This window comes from Lytechinus pictus, chromosome 2, assembly GCF_037042905.1.
Source record: "Lytechinus pictus isolate F3 Inbred chromosome 2, Lp3.0, whole genome shotgun sequence".
In the NCBI taxonomy this organism is placed as follows: Eukaryota; Metazoa; Echinodermata; class Echinoidea; order Temnopleuroida; family Toxopneustidae; genus Lytechinus; species Lytechinus pictus.
Window position 1 is genome coordinate 68923184 of NC_087246.1, and position 15324 is coordinate 68938507.

The window sequence follows — 15324 nt, forward strand, 5'->3', positions numbered from 1 at the left end:
TCGTGCAAATCTAAATTTGAGATAGATATCTTAACTTACACTTTTCCTTTTCTTTTCATTAATTCCCTTCATTTCTTTTTTATCTTGGTTGTAGAACTTTCGGGGGCCCCTAGGCCTAACCCTTCCATCGTGTACCCCCAGTGCAATATCAGCAGGTGAGTCTCGATAACTCTGGATATTTAGCAATTAGACCTATTTATAGAAAAACATAACGTTAATGTTTTGACCCCTTCCCCCCAAAAAAAGGAAAAACAATTATTAACTAAGTTATATACATCCCCCTTTTCTCATTTCGCTTTTTATTTTCTCTATTCCCTCCTTATTTTTTTTTGGGGGGGAGGGACCTTTTCGGGGGGCACCGCCCCTAGCTACGCGCCTACCAGATGAAGAGGCGAGCGAGCAAAACCTTTGTCACTTTTATTACAAATATCAATTTTGCAATAGATTTTGACATAACATTCGGAATTATTCTCGCATGCATTTTTCTTTCCTTTTGCTTTTTTATGGCCTTTTATTTCTCTTCCCTTTCTCTTTCTGTCTTTCTTTCTTTCTTTTCCTTCCTTCATTCCTTTTCTCTTATCCCGTTTTTTTTTTTGGTGAAATCCACTGGACCGGGGATCAAGGGCCAGCCTGCATGCCCCCGGCGGTTTACGCCTCTGCCGTGGATGTAAGCTATATATACGCATGATCTTAATCTTCATTATGATTCAAACTATATAGAGGCGCATCCAAGATTTTCCAAATTAAGTAGGGGCGGGGTGAATTTTCTCAAGTAAAATTTGACAACTCCCAAAAAAGGTTCTTACTAAAAAAAAAAAAAACGGTCATTATATTGTCTCGCGTAAAGTTTGACAAGTTAAAAAAAATGGTCACTCAAAATGAAAGTCATTTTGTCCGCGTAATATTCGGCAAGCCCCCCCCCCCACAAAAATAAGAAAAGGGAAAGTCATTTTGTCCACGTGATATTTGGCAACCCCCCCCCCCAAAAAAAAAAGGTTTTAACTATAGCAATGATCGAAGGTCATTTTGTCTCGCGTAAAATTTGACAATTTTTTTATAAAGTTGTCACTAAAAAGAAGGTCATTTTTTCCACCATTGATTATATTTGGCAAGCCCCCAACCCCCACCCCCATAAAAAAGTTTGTCCCTAAAAGTGATGTATAGAAAGTCATATTGTTAATTTGTTCCCAGTAAAATTTTGAATTTGGCAATTAAAAAAAAAGGCCAAAAAGAGAAAAGAATATGAACGAAATATCCCCATTACAAATAATGCTGTACGTGATTCTCATGAGGGGGGGGGGGCACATAACTAGTATTAACAACATATTTAATTCCAAAATGTTTACTATAAATCTCAAAAGGGGGAACGGGCAGAAATGCTCACCCCAACCCCCCCCCCTCCCCCCCCCCCCCCCGCCACTGATTCCAATCAATAATGACTTTTCTCTGCAATACTAATGCTTTGAAATCAAGATACTGAAGATTGATACGCTTAACATAAATTATGAACGTCTGACAAAAAGATAACCAACCGATCACCTGACCGATCAGCTGACCAGTACGCGTATCACTTCGGAGTTGATCACTCGTCGCAGGTGTGTGGAACGCTCACCGAAAATCAACAAAAAGGGCCTGAAATGTAAGTTTAACAATAATCCATTTTAATTTCAACTATATTTAGAACTTACTCAATTAAATGCGACCAAATAAAAGTTATATCTTAACACTGCAACTTGTATTAATGCGTACATTTACCAAAGTCTTGGGTTGGAAATCAGAACAGCATTGTCCAACCCATAATTTGGGTAATGTCGCCTATGAGGTCCATACATGTTAATGTTTGGACCTCATTGGTACTAGGAGTGGTTATATGATATCTCCATGATGAGGCATGACATGTGTGGCAAAATAAGTATGGCAATGTTATTGTTCGGCTTATTTTCTCTTTTTCTTTGGGAAAAATGCTTGATTTTTTTACACTGACAGTGTCCATCACAGTTATTCGTCATACAACTTGGCCCTTAAGTAAATTTGATTCTTTAAATTATTTTTTCTTAATTAAAGGGGAATCCAACCCAAACAAAAACTTATTTTAATAAGAAAGAGAAAAATCAGACATGTTGATAGGTGAAAGTTTGAACAATATTGGACAAATAACAAGAAAGTTATGAATTTTTAAAAGTTGTAAATATTGGTAATCACTATACCCATGGAGACTTCAAATTGGCCGCATATGGGATGTCATAGTGATGTAAGGCAAGGACTACTCTTCTATGTACTCCAATACATATTATGGCTAAAATGTCATTTTTCCCAAAAGTTTTATTTCAAATTATAATTTTCTTTCATGGGGACATAAAACAATATACTACCTGGGTTATATTTAGATTGCTACCCCAGGGGAATGGGTACTTAGGAGAAAACCACAAATCCCTGATAATAAAGTACATGGCCTATGGAAAAGTTGTCCTTGCCCCTTGTCATAATTTACTTACAAAGTTGCCAATTTGAAATCTACATACTATTAGTGATCTCAATTTTAAAGCAGCTATAACTTTCTTATTGCTTGTCCGATTTCTTTCAAACTTTCACCATTATGTTTAATTTATTTTTCTCCTTCCCAACACAACATTTTATGGCCAAGGCTGGATTCCCCTTTAAAAATAGAGATTAAAAAATGAAAATTTTCTTGCCATATTATTTTCAATCAATAGAGGGCGTACACAAAAATATGCCCAAAATTCAAGTTTTTGAGCGCTCTAGTGAATACAAAAATTATTCCCAAGTTACTAATGAAAAATAAATTGCAACTGTATGGAAATTAGTAATTTTGGTCACAAAAGTGATATTTTAATCATTTTTTAAAGTGTGTGCTGTGTACAGCATTGGCATGCCATAGTCCTACCTGTAGATTCCCCACAGGCAGGATGGTTGCAGTGAATAAGTGCCGAAACTCATTCCGCTACTCACCAGGGCTTTTTCTGGTAAAAAGCCACTCACACGTATTGCGAGGTTAGTATTAGTATACTAACCTCGCACCACGAACCGCGTTTGGCAGTGGATTTCTAACTAGTGGGTCGCGCGTGCTAGGATCTCACTTCTTGGGTCCACAACACACGACTTCTATGGCTTAATTTTTCTGTGCGCGGCGGCATGTAATGAACCCTTGGGTGGTAAAAAGCATTCCATTTTCAATTTTTCAATATTTTTTATATAAAAAGCACATAAAAAAGAGCAAAATCGCTTACCCTCGGCCTGGAAATTAGCTTCGCATGTCTCTACCACGGAAATAAAAGGAAGGTCGTTGGTGGCGCTAATACAATTCACAACCTTAATTCAGCTTGTCGGTATTTTTAAACCTAGATTCTTGATTCATTGTATGCGCAATTCCCATGATTGTTTGATAAAATATAGACACCAATAAATGCAATAACTTAAAAAATATACTTTTTATATTATTTTTGCCGACGATAATACTTTTTGGAAAACATTCAAAGTGACGACAATTTAAACCAAAAAAATAGAAAATTCTACATACCTTGAACGAAGAAAAATCAACGCTTAAATGATGCTATTTGAGGGATATTCATCATTTTAGGGGAAATTGACTTTACATCGTTCGGTAAGTTTTGTAGAAGGACTTGATTTTATAAAACCTCTTCTGAAATTCGCGGGAGTTTGTTGCAATTTTGCATGCGCCGTGTCTTCAATTTTCCTGTATACGGCGGCAGTAATGCACCCATGGTGGGCCTGGCTTAAGTTAACTTGTACTTGTGAGCATGTGGACATGAAGGCATTTAGACTATTAGAGAGTAAATATGGGAGGAGATGGTTGTTGGAATTTTTTTACCCGATTGCTAAAGCATGGGGATCTAAATGGGATACAACTTCATTTCCGACATTTAGCATCTATTTGATATTGATTTCTTTTTTAAACAAAAATTCATATTTAAAAAACCGAGAAAAATGTTTTGAGAAGACAGGAAAAAAAATTGCCAATGTTCTCTTTATACTTCGCCAAGCTACAAGACGCACATCCTCTGATATAAATGTATGAAATGATTTAGGGCTAGAACTTTTAGAAAAAGAAGGAAAGTAGAAAATTTCAGTTTTTTTTTTGGTACACACACATGAATGTGCCGCAATCCCTGATTCTGTGGAGAGTAAGCACACGTTAGTGAATGATTTTTACTCTCCAGGAGCCTCCTGGCTACTTCCTACTAGGTCTAGAACTTGTAATATGGTATTGGTTCCTGCAACGCTTAACTACAACATCTATGGGCATAAGGGTGCACTATCTCACTCTCTACGATTTCTCCTTAAATCCCACTTTTAATGGGAGAAATGAAGTGCTGGAATGAAAATGAATTTTTTATGAATACAATCAGCTTAGACCTACCGGTACCAGTTTCCACAAGTGCAAGGTTAGTATTGGTATACTAACCTCGCACAAAGAACCGCTTTTGGCAGTGGATTTTTAAATAGTGGGTCGTGTGTGCTGCGACGCCAATTCTGATGTCCACAACACACGACTTCTATAGTTCTATGGCTTGATTTTTTGCGTGCGGCTACATGTAATGAACCCTTGAGTCATTGAGTGCCAGTTTCCTGAAGAATGTGATGTAAAATCCAAAATTTTAATTCAAAAGAGCCGGTGTCAGGTTCGTCGATCGTTTAACCTCATGTTTCTATTGTAACTTGAGCATACAAAACTGCCAGCCAATTATGTTTGTGTTACCATCATGGAATGCGATGGGATACTTCGATATATTGAGGGATGGACCGAGGGCATGCTGCAAAGCCTTACAAAGTCTCAGTGAAGTATATCCTGAACAAAATAGACTGATTTTTTGGTCAAGTGATTACTCAAGAGCTTTGAGAGATTTATTTCATCACTGTCTTCCTATTGACATGATTGAAATTAGTCTCTAGACAAAAAAACAAAACAAAATAAAACAACTTTTTTTGGAGAGTGGTATTCCCGCCGGTAGATAGGAAAATTAAACTTGTAAAGGTACTGATAATCATTCAAAATGTTTAGGATTGTCAAATTTTGATTTTTGGCACCAAAAAATGACAAAAAGTTTATTAGGAAGTTCTAGGAACATGCAATAAAGTTTTTCTGAAACCAGTACAGTGTTTCGATTATCCTGCTGAGTATTTTGCCCATTCACATTGCACAATTGATATTTCCATTTAGCCGCCTACATATACACATTCTACCACAACCACCTCCAATTCAGATTAAGATATTATTATTGTCCATGATGCAATATTATAGAACATGAAAATTCAATTTGTTCGCACAAAACAGTTTATGCACACAAACAAATATTACATGGTTTCGAAGAATTACATAAGTAAAACATTATTATACAAACCAACAAATAGAGAGTGAAAGTAAGATAACATCGGGGGGGGGGGGGGCTTATAATGATGCGGGAATGGCTGTTAAATTTACGAATTGATACAGGAACAGAAGAATATTTTGGAGGAAGTCAACCAGGTACCACTTTGCAATAACACTTTTTGTTTGGTTGATAATGATTTTGGCAAATCTATCAAATTATGACTATTATTGCCTTCTGATATAACAATCAGAAATAGTTTTTGTTGTGTTTTTTAAATAAAAATTCAAGCACTCTTTAAAAAAATGTATTTGGAAAGAACAAGATAATGATATAATGCTTGATTACCCACCAAGTCCTTACAGATGCGCTACCCCGACAAACCCGCTCCTGTTTCATTATGATTGCTTCTCAGGGATAAAATCCATATGTCCCTCAAGCTCTGACAAGGGGGTGCCCATTGTGATATCTTTTTATCTCGTAAAATTAGGAAATAGCCAAAATACACATATGATATGTATATTTTTATATTCAAAGTGATATGAATGAAACTAAAAGAAATGACATTAATCTCTTGATTATGATATTATTCTTGTACAACAATTGTGTTGTTACAGTTACCGATGATTTAGCTCATGGGCTATTTGTCCTCTGTAGTATAACTTTGCTCTTGTATAAGAGGTCTTTGGAATTATGATATTTTCATCATGGATCAAAAACCTGTTGTGTAAAAATGTAATTGTCTAATATTTTGGGAATTCCACCGTCTTTACAGGAAATGGGACTAAATGTTGTATTTACTATCATACCTCTATTTGGGATAAACTCCAAATTGAGTGAACCACTCCACACACCTTCTTAAGGGATTGGTGAATCTTGAGCTTCTTCTTGATATTGCTGTGATGTGATATTTTTCATGCAATTCAGTCTTGTGAAAATATGTTTTGCAAGTGTAAGTCAGTTTGAACTTATTTTGTTTTATATGAGCCGGAGTACCTCATTTAGTAGTTTTGAATATACTTTATACCACGTTGGTGGGAAAATGTAATAGCGCCAGCTATAGTTGATTTGGGTACATGGGGGTGGATTAGGAGAAGAGAAGAAAAGAGGAGAGGAGAGTGGGAATAGTGACATTACATGTAGATACAAATGGTACATTAAAGGGGAGGTTTACCCTGATGAAAAGTTTGTTTTAAAGATACCAGAAAAAACAGAAAAATATTTGGTGAAGGTTTGAGGAAAATCCATGATGACTAAAAATTTTATTTTTTCAGGAGGGGGTGTGATATACTAAAAGTACAATAAAACCAATTTTTGATTTGTTAAGAAAATGACATTTCATTGATATTTTTAATTCACGATAAATGGGAAGCTGCATGCATACATGATGCCACAGATTAAGAGGGGGGGGGGGGTTAAGGCTGAAATGGAATGGAAATAATAGGTTTATCTTTAGGAATTTCAGTCCTATATTTATCTTGATATCAATTATCATAAAGATGATAACATATGACATCACTAATTTTATAATTACCGTGTGTTAGATTATCTGATTATATTGTGAACATTATCGGTGGATGTTAACAAAAGGAAAAATCCTATTTTCAACTTGAACATACCAATGTCCCAAAGACCATTTACACTTAAATAGCTGATTAAAGTGAGTTCCCCTGGAAGTGCTCGTATTAAGACATCATCAAAACTATCATCAAAATCTTTTTAAAGAATGTGCAAAGAGATCATGTGTAAGGCTAGAACTATGAATACTGTTCCTGAAAAAAATATTTGCCCCTATCTGTCCTGTTAAACATATTCAATATGATTTTCATTTCTTATGATTCTTTAACAGGATTGATTTTATATGCAAATGTATATAAAAAACAGTAACATTTATTCATCATGGGACCATTAAACAGCTGTGGTATACTTTAATAAGGACTGAGGTTAATACATATTTCATGGATGGCGGCAGCTTTGGGGGATTACATTTGAATTTTTATTTGTTTGATAAGTGTTGACTCGACGACGTGGCATTGACACCTGAAGTGATAGCGCAAGGTCAAATGTGCAACAAGGCCAATTCAATGCTTTCCTCTATATCAAAGCATAGTTTGATTTCAATGAATGGCAGAAAAAAGTATGAAATGCTTGTTGTTGCTTTGATATTAATTTTGAATTTGTTTAAGAGGTGTTTCTTTTCTGGAAGCATATGGATGTGTTGGAATTTGTTTTCTCCATTGCAAGTCACATCTTGATAGAAGTCAGAGCTTGTGTCGATGACAATACTTATCAACGCTATCATTTAACTTCAATAGGCCTACTTTGCTTTGAAGTTTGAGTAATATTTTAGATGATTTTAACAAAATCAGGAAAGCATATGAGAAAAGATTGAGAAATATCAATGCTAGTAGTGTGTGCACATTTTAGATTGGGTTACGTATGTATTTGTTTATTGTGATTTTTGCAAAATTCATAAATGAATGCCATGCTAACTAATCAATACACTTTTTGGGAGTTTCTTAATACATGTTTAATGTCTTCAACTTTGAATGTTGAATATAGTAAATACTGTACGTAGTTTTCTCCTTTGTAATCATTTGAAAAAAAGACGCAAGGTAGAGGGGGAATCCTCTCACAGCATGGTACTGAGAAAGAGTTGAATAAAAGTAAAGAAAGCCATGAATATCTATGACACTAACTCAAAATATGACAGACCAGTATATTTATCTATTACCCATATTAATGATAGAAAATTTGTAGGATTTCCTATTAGATATTTCTTTCTATTTATGAGATGTTGGGATATTTGCCTGAAGGACAAGTTTATAGTTGAGAAAAATCCAGAAGATCAAACCTAATCCCTTTCTTCATGGTCAGTTCTTGTCCATTGCCCGGAGAATAGATGAGCATATGGAACAAAAAGAACTCTAATAGGAAAAAGATGACAGAAATGCAGTCGCTTTTACTTTCTACCCACTCCTTTCTTGAAAAGATATTTGTGTGTTGGCTCAGTTGGTAGAGCGTCCGTCTCACAACCGGGAGGTCGGGGGTTCAAACCCCGGCCGCGTTACACCAAAAGACGTTAAAAGATGGGAGTTGCTGCTACCCTGTTTGGCGTTCAACGATTAAAGGGATAGAGCCTCGTTGCTCTTCTGCTGCACAGCGGCTACTGGGCCCACGATCAATTGGGCAAAGCAAATTTTCGGAGTATTTCATTTCATGTCTATTTCGAACAATAAATTATGGATTTTCATCATTTTTCATAATTTCACTTGTACATTACACCCCTTCTCCAACACCACCACCCCTGCCCCACCACCTCCACCCCTGCCCTACCACCTCAACATGAACATCTACCACCATGCTTGCCTGACCTTGATGCTCCCTAGGGAAAGGAGATGGTGCACTTGATGTGTGGAATAGTAATAGATTGAATGACCACTACCACCACTGTCATCATCATCATCATCATCATCATCACCCTTTTCCTCCTCCTCCTTATCATCATTATCTGGTCATCACCTGCAATACAACCACCAGTACTACCTCACCACCAACAAACCAATTGCTACCAACATCACCACCAATGCCATTATGACCACCACCACCACCACCACCACCATCATCATCATCATCACCACCACCACCACCACACCGTCATGTCATCATCGTCATCATAATGATCATCATCATCACCATGACCACCGCCATCATCATCATTACCATTGTCATTATCGCTGTTCATCATTATGCCTTGAATTTGTTCAAAGAGAGGTAGAAGTACATCGCTGATTGTCATTTGGAAAAAGTTGACAGACTCTTGTTTGCTCCATCCAAGTCATGAAATCATCATGTTTTTGGCCCCTGGAACAAAGTCCCTGTCTACTAGTACTAGTATTACATTCCTCTTATCATAACACACATACACAGTATGTCAATAGTGATTTATCATTTAGAGTTCAACCTGTTTTACTAACAGTGTCTCCTTTAGTTCATCTTATGGATTAAAGGTAAAAGAATGTAATTGCAGCAAATAATTACTTACTGAGAAAGCTTTTAAAACAAGGTTATTTACCACTATATTATCATAGATCTAGATCTCGTACATTGAAATCAACTCATCTTTGTGAAAGCATGAAATCTTGGCTGAAAACCCATAATTCTGATGATAACTAACACAAATAGGTATTTTATGACTTTTGACATTTTATGAAATTCGGTGCTTAGTTTGCTCATTTCTCAGCAATTACACATTTTTTGTTTCTAGAGCCAATTGGCACATATTTTTTTATTTATACATATAAATACTTGGGTGGTGATTTTATTAGATTCTGTTCTAACTCATTTTGAGATAGTTACCGCAACTCTTATTTATCTTTAACACCAGTTTTCAAGAGGTTTCAAGTGTTGATTTGTGACCAAACAAGTCAGAAATGGGTTGTTTATGCATTGACAGTGGTTTGTCAATTGGAGTTATGCACTCTAGCTGTTTTCTAAAAAAAAGTATTTGTTTTGGTAGATCACAGGGCAGTATACTAGAAGATATTTTAGGGCACTAGATACATGTATTGTTTTATTTTGAACACTGATGTAATTTCCTTTCTGACTGAATGAACAGACAGATGTATATAACGTCTGGTTGGTGGTTGGGGATGGGAGGGGTTAGCTCGTACAGCTGTGATGACACCTCCCCCAATTGTGATGTTCTTGACATCATAATGTTTCAAATCTCCATATAACATAAAGATGTGCTTAAACAATAAAATTGAAATGACAAGAATTTTCAATGGAAATTAGAAGATTTCAGAAACTTTATTTTCAAATATGACATACATTTCTTTAGAAGTACTTTACACCTTAAAATTGAATTAATTGATTTCTGCTTGCAATTGAAAAAAAAAATCACAAATTGTGTAATGCCCGTCTCTATTTGATGAACAAAAATGGTTAAAATAACACTGTTTAAACAAGAAACAGCAATTTCTAAAGAAGCTCTATTATCAATATGCAGATAAATGATCTATTATGCAAATAAGGGAACCGATGACATCACTCACTCTTTTGTATTTCATGTGACATATGAAATATTCTAATTTTCTTTTCATTATAGGCCTTATGTGAAACAAAGTTTGAATCATCCTTGAGCATGTCGCATTGCGAGTGTTGTAAGTTATTGTAATCCTGTGAAAAGTTTTCTTATTGCAAAACCTTCCAAAAAATGAAATATTGTACAATTCACACAATTAAGAAAAAAAAAATTAAGTGTGTGAGTGACATCATTGACTCTCTCATTTGCATATTTTAGTGTTGTCAATATATAAATGGTTACAAAAATAGGTGAAATTTTGAAATATCATGAATTTCTTTTGTACTTCTATATTTGTTAGAATTTTCTGCATTTTGATGGTTTTATTTTTCATTATATTCAATTGAATATTTTAAAGTGACTGGCATAACAAATTTCCCCATTTATTGAATTAAAATTAATCAAAGTGAGGTATTCAAAAGTGATATTCTTGGGCTCTGTTACATAAAGCTTAGAGATTCATTGTTGGTCTGAATTCTGTGATTGATTGCATTGCTTATTGTGTAGCATCAGTTTTAAAATCAGTGCTACAATCAATTTCTAAGTATTATGTGATGGCCCTGGTTTTATTTTCATCCTTCTGAATCAAATGCCATAAACATCTGTATTTTAAAATAACTCAAAAACCAAATACACTCATACCCCTGTAGTATCTGAATTTTGCTCATCTCCTTTTTAATTCGCCTTCTTTTATCTACCACAAGAATTAGTAAGACCCAAACCCTTTTACTATTAAAGACCAAAGTAAAATATTTTCACATTGAATTTTCTTTATATCTATTTGAAAACATGAATATTTTAATAAAATTCCATTTCAAATTCATGATTTACAAGTTTGAACCTTTACTATTCTGTCTCCAATATTAATTCTTTATTAAACAGATAATTTTATACAATCTTTTGAATGAAAATTCTTGTGACTAGTTCAGCAACCATAAAAAGTGCTCCATCTCTCACATCTGATAAATTACTCTGAATATATACAAAGAAAATGGCATTGCTATCCATGTTATGGAAGCAGTGCATGAAAATATAAATATGCAGTTGTGAAATAACTTAAGAATATGTACAGAAAATATTTGTATGTTCATTGTTCATCTGTCAGCTGTTGAATTTAAATCACCATTCAACAGTTGAAGATGGCAGCATTGATAATATACTAATAAAAAGGTGATCATTTAATCTAAATATTGAGATTCAATTACAAAATTTGTCAGCAAATGTGCTAAGCATTATATTATACCCATGAGGATAATATTGATTGGTAATTTGAGTGAAATACATAAGGATAACATAATTATGATTTACCTACAATGTATGGATATTTAAAAGAGGTGGATAAAAAACCTCTAGATTATCATAGACTGAAATAAGCTGGATTGGATTACAAGTATATGAGAACATTAGTATTTTTTAATTAATCTGATGGTTTCATTAAACTTTACCCCATAATTTAGTACAAATTCTGTTGTGAATTCAGCCTGAAAGTTTACTATGGCATGGTCCATACCTTCATGTAGGTCAATGACTATACTAAGTTTTTAAAAATATGCAAATTAATGGTATTTTAATGGAACCCCCAGATAATCATAAAAGATTCTGTTTATTAAAAACACAATCACTTTATACAGTTGGTAACCATGGTAACCCTGGAGGTTTATATCACCCCGATCTATTTATTAAGACAGAACCATTCTTTATCATGTAGTAGACAAATGGTTGGTCGAGTATAGGCCCTGTCTCATAGAGTTACAATCAATTGTAAAATCATGCAAAAATGTTGAATTATAGATCATTGTGTCGGTGCAGGAACGCCCATAGCACCACTCTTCCATGCATCTCACCGGAGCAGAAATGTTACTTCCTTGCGCAATGCCCTTATGCAGGCAACTAAGGGTTTTTCTGCACGCATGCAATGCGTGAAAGTATGGTGCAAAGGGCGTTCCTGCAACAACACAACAAGATATTCATTAATTCTATCTAATTATGTTGTAGCGCCTTTATGTGTCTTTAAGAGAGTTAAAATGAATTCACAACAATCCCAACTATGGGAAGCCAGCATTGCCATAATCATCTCAAAGGCCTATACACTGCCTATAGGAGGCTTTGGAAAATAGAATGACAGGCAAAGAGGATGGAAGATTGTGATTAATATCTGATCTGTGATTGCTCGGTACAAAGTTTCTTGGGCATGCTTATATTGATAGTTCAATCTTATCTGGGCCCCTGAACACTCTTCATAGCACTTGATCATACTGATGGTTGTACCTAAAAATCCATGTAATCTGTAAAAAAATCAACCCTATGGGCCAGTGTTCAGCTTCGTTTTATAGGATTCTCATGCTACCAGTTCCGTGACTTCTGTATTTTTTATAGTTTTTTCTTACTTTGTTATTGAGAGTCCCTCTTGTCAGTGCATTGGCCTTTAAAACGATGAAATTATGTTGCCACTGGCTTTCCATAGTTACTGTTAATTTGAATTAATCATAAGACAGGCCCATTGCAATACATTTGATTAACATGCAAAATGTTATTGTTACAGTGGAAGATTCATCAACACATTCAATAAATCAAAAATTCCAATAGATTCTATTATTACTGACACTTCATTAAATGGTAATAAAAATTAAAAATTCATAATAACTTAAGTCCTACAAAAGGAGAATACTGTATGACAATAAATTATATTTTTACCCAAAGTACAGCATAATTCAATACATCATCGTGTTCATATCCTGTGATGACTGGTGAATGGTAACCTAAACTTGTGTAAGTTTTTGCAGTATCTTGAAATTCTAGCTCACTCAAGGTGGCCTGGAAGTGCCACGTGTGGAGTCCTTCATCCAGAAATATGGCTGAAAAGAATAGTGTCCCTTCATGATGATAGGAGTCTAAGTAGTGTAAAGTTCTATCTAGAAGAGCATTCGACCTCACCACACCATCTAGTTGGTGAAGGGTGAGGTTGGTATATGAGTTCCAGTTGGTACTATCCCGCTTCTCAAAAATAAAACTCACAAGTGGTGTCCCGTGTCTTGAGGAAACACTTTGCACCACTGGCAGGTATCCTTGTTCCTTGTGCTTGTCTAAACTGTGCAAGTAATGCTCGTAGGATTTGTGGAAACCCGAAAGTAATGTTCTATCTGTTGTTGATGTGAAAATAGCTGCTTGCATGATGTGTCCTTGATGGTGACTACTGCTGTAACTGTTGATAAATGACATCTGCAATCCCTGAGAAGAAAATTCATCAGCCTTTGATTTTAATTCTGATATTAGTAAATCAGACACAACTGCAGTTTTATCACCGATTTCCTGACGGGTGGACACCACACCCATAAATGTTTCACCATTAAAATTGTATGAATTGATCCATGTTGGATAAAAGCTGGTCCTTGATAAAGCATTGAGATATATAGGAAACTGATTCTCTGATATTCTAGCCTGCAACAGAACTGCTTGAGGATCATTTGCCGTGTCCAGTGTGGATAGACCACAGTCATCTAAGAACATATTCCTGAATGGCCAGTTGATGGAAGAGAATATTTCATTGAACAGCCTCAGGTTTTTCCTGTTATTTGAGGACATGATGAGTACCCAGCTCATTGACTCTACATCCATGCCCCTTGGTTTGGTTTGAGCCAATGGTGTTGCATGGTGAAAGATGATGATCTCATTGTCGTGAGGATCTGCCACCTGCCACCACGACCCTGTATTAGATACCCTCACTCCCATACCTGGCCACGTCTCCTGGTGCTCAAACATCGGAGATGATGGAGGCGTCAGCAGATATTGATAAGTACGTCTAGTCAACAACGTTCCATCCGCCAAACCTGTCGCGAATCTCATGATGTCAAAGACAGTAGAATACCATCCCAAGGAAGAATTTATAAGTGAGTATGAAGGACTTTTGGCATTGGAGTAACCCATGAAAGGTATTTCTCCATCTGGAAATGCAATACTGTAGATATTTTCTTTAGGTTCAGATTCGCCAAAGGGCATCAGTCTTGTCTGCCACATTCCCAAAGGTTCCAAGACATGCTTTGTTACATAGTCCTCATAACTCATCCATGAGACCTCTGCAACAATCTGACCCAAGATGCAGTATCCTAGGTTAGAATATTCATAGGTTGTACCAGGTGCATGGTCAAGTTTTCTTCCCATCATAAACTGGATAATATCCTTCTGCGTAGGTTCTCTCAACAGCTTCATCTCTTTGCTGATGTTGAGGACATTGTGCCCCCTGGCCAGATAGACCTCATTCATTAACGGGTCATATAGCGGAGGCTTCTGCTGACTCCATCCTGCTGTGTGGTGCAGGAGATGTTCCACAGTGATCTTGGCCAACCTGTGATCTGTTGATCCCTTCCATGGCTTCAAAGACTGTAGAAGACCTCCACCTCCAAAGACTCTGTCCTCAAGACTCAGTTTTCCATCCTGTACAAGCCTCAGGATGGCTACCGCAGTAATTGTCTTTGAGATACTGGATACTGGAAGCAATTTTGTTGGGTCCATGGATTCACCTTTGGTAGTTGTCCCATAGCCTTTGGCATACACCAACATATTGCCCCTTGCCACTCCCAGAGCTGCGCCTGTGTAGTGATTCTTTTCAAGGTAGCTTTCCATGTAATCATTGAGGTAACTTGTGCTTTCTATTGCTGTATAACCTGAAAGATATAAAGGTAGACAAATGTTTGTTAAAATTATCTTATACATGTATGTAGCATCTTTTAACAAGTCTCCAGAAAAGAAAGTGATGACATTGGTTGATGAGATCGACAGGAAACTTTTCTGTAATCTGTATGTAATGTAATTTCATACACTGTTTTAATGTGGAAAATGAGGAATTCATAGTACATCTTATTGCCCGAAATCAAAGTGATTTTGTATGCTTTT

The 15324-nt window shown here is 35.8% G+C and overlaps 1 protein-coding gene across 1 annotated transcript; it reads right to left on the reverse strand.

Moving 5' to 3' along the window:
* Positions 1–10141: 10141 nt before the first annotated feature.
* On the reverse strand, positions 10142–15091 carry LOC129253732 (uncharacterized). The gene has a single exon (XM_054892153.2). The coding sequence runs from the start codon at positions 15052–15054 to the stop codon at positions 13117–13119; it is 1938 nt and encodes a 645-aa protein (XP_054748128.2). The 5' UTR covers positions 15055–15091; the 3' UTR covers positions 10142–13116.
* Positions 15092–15324: the final 233 nt, after the last annotated feature.

Coding starts and splice junctions, on each gene's coding strand:
- LOC129253732 (XM_054892153.2), bottom strand. CDS start 15,054: ATGGAAAGCTACCTTGAAAAGAATCACTACACAGGCGCAGCTCTGGGA.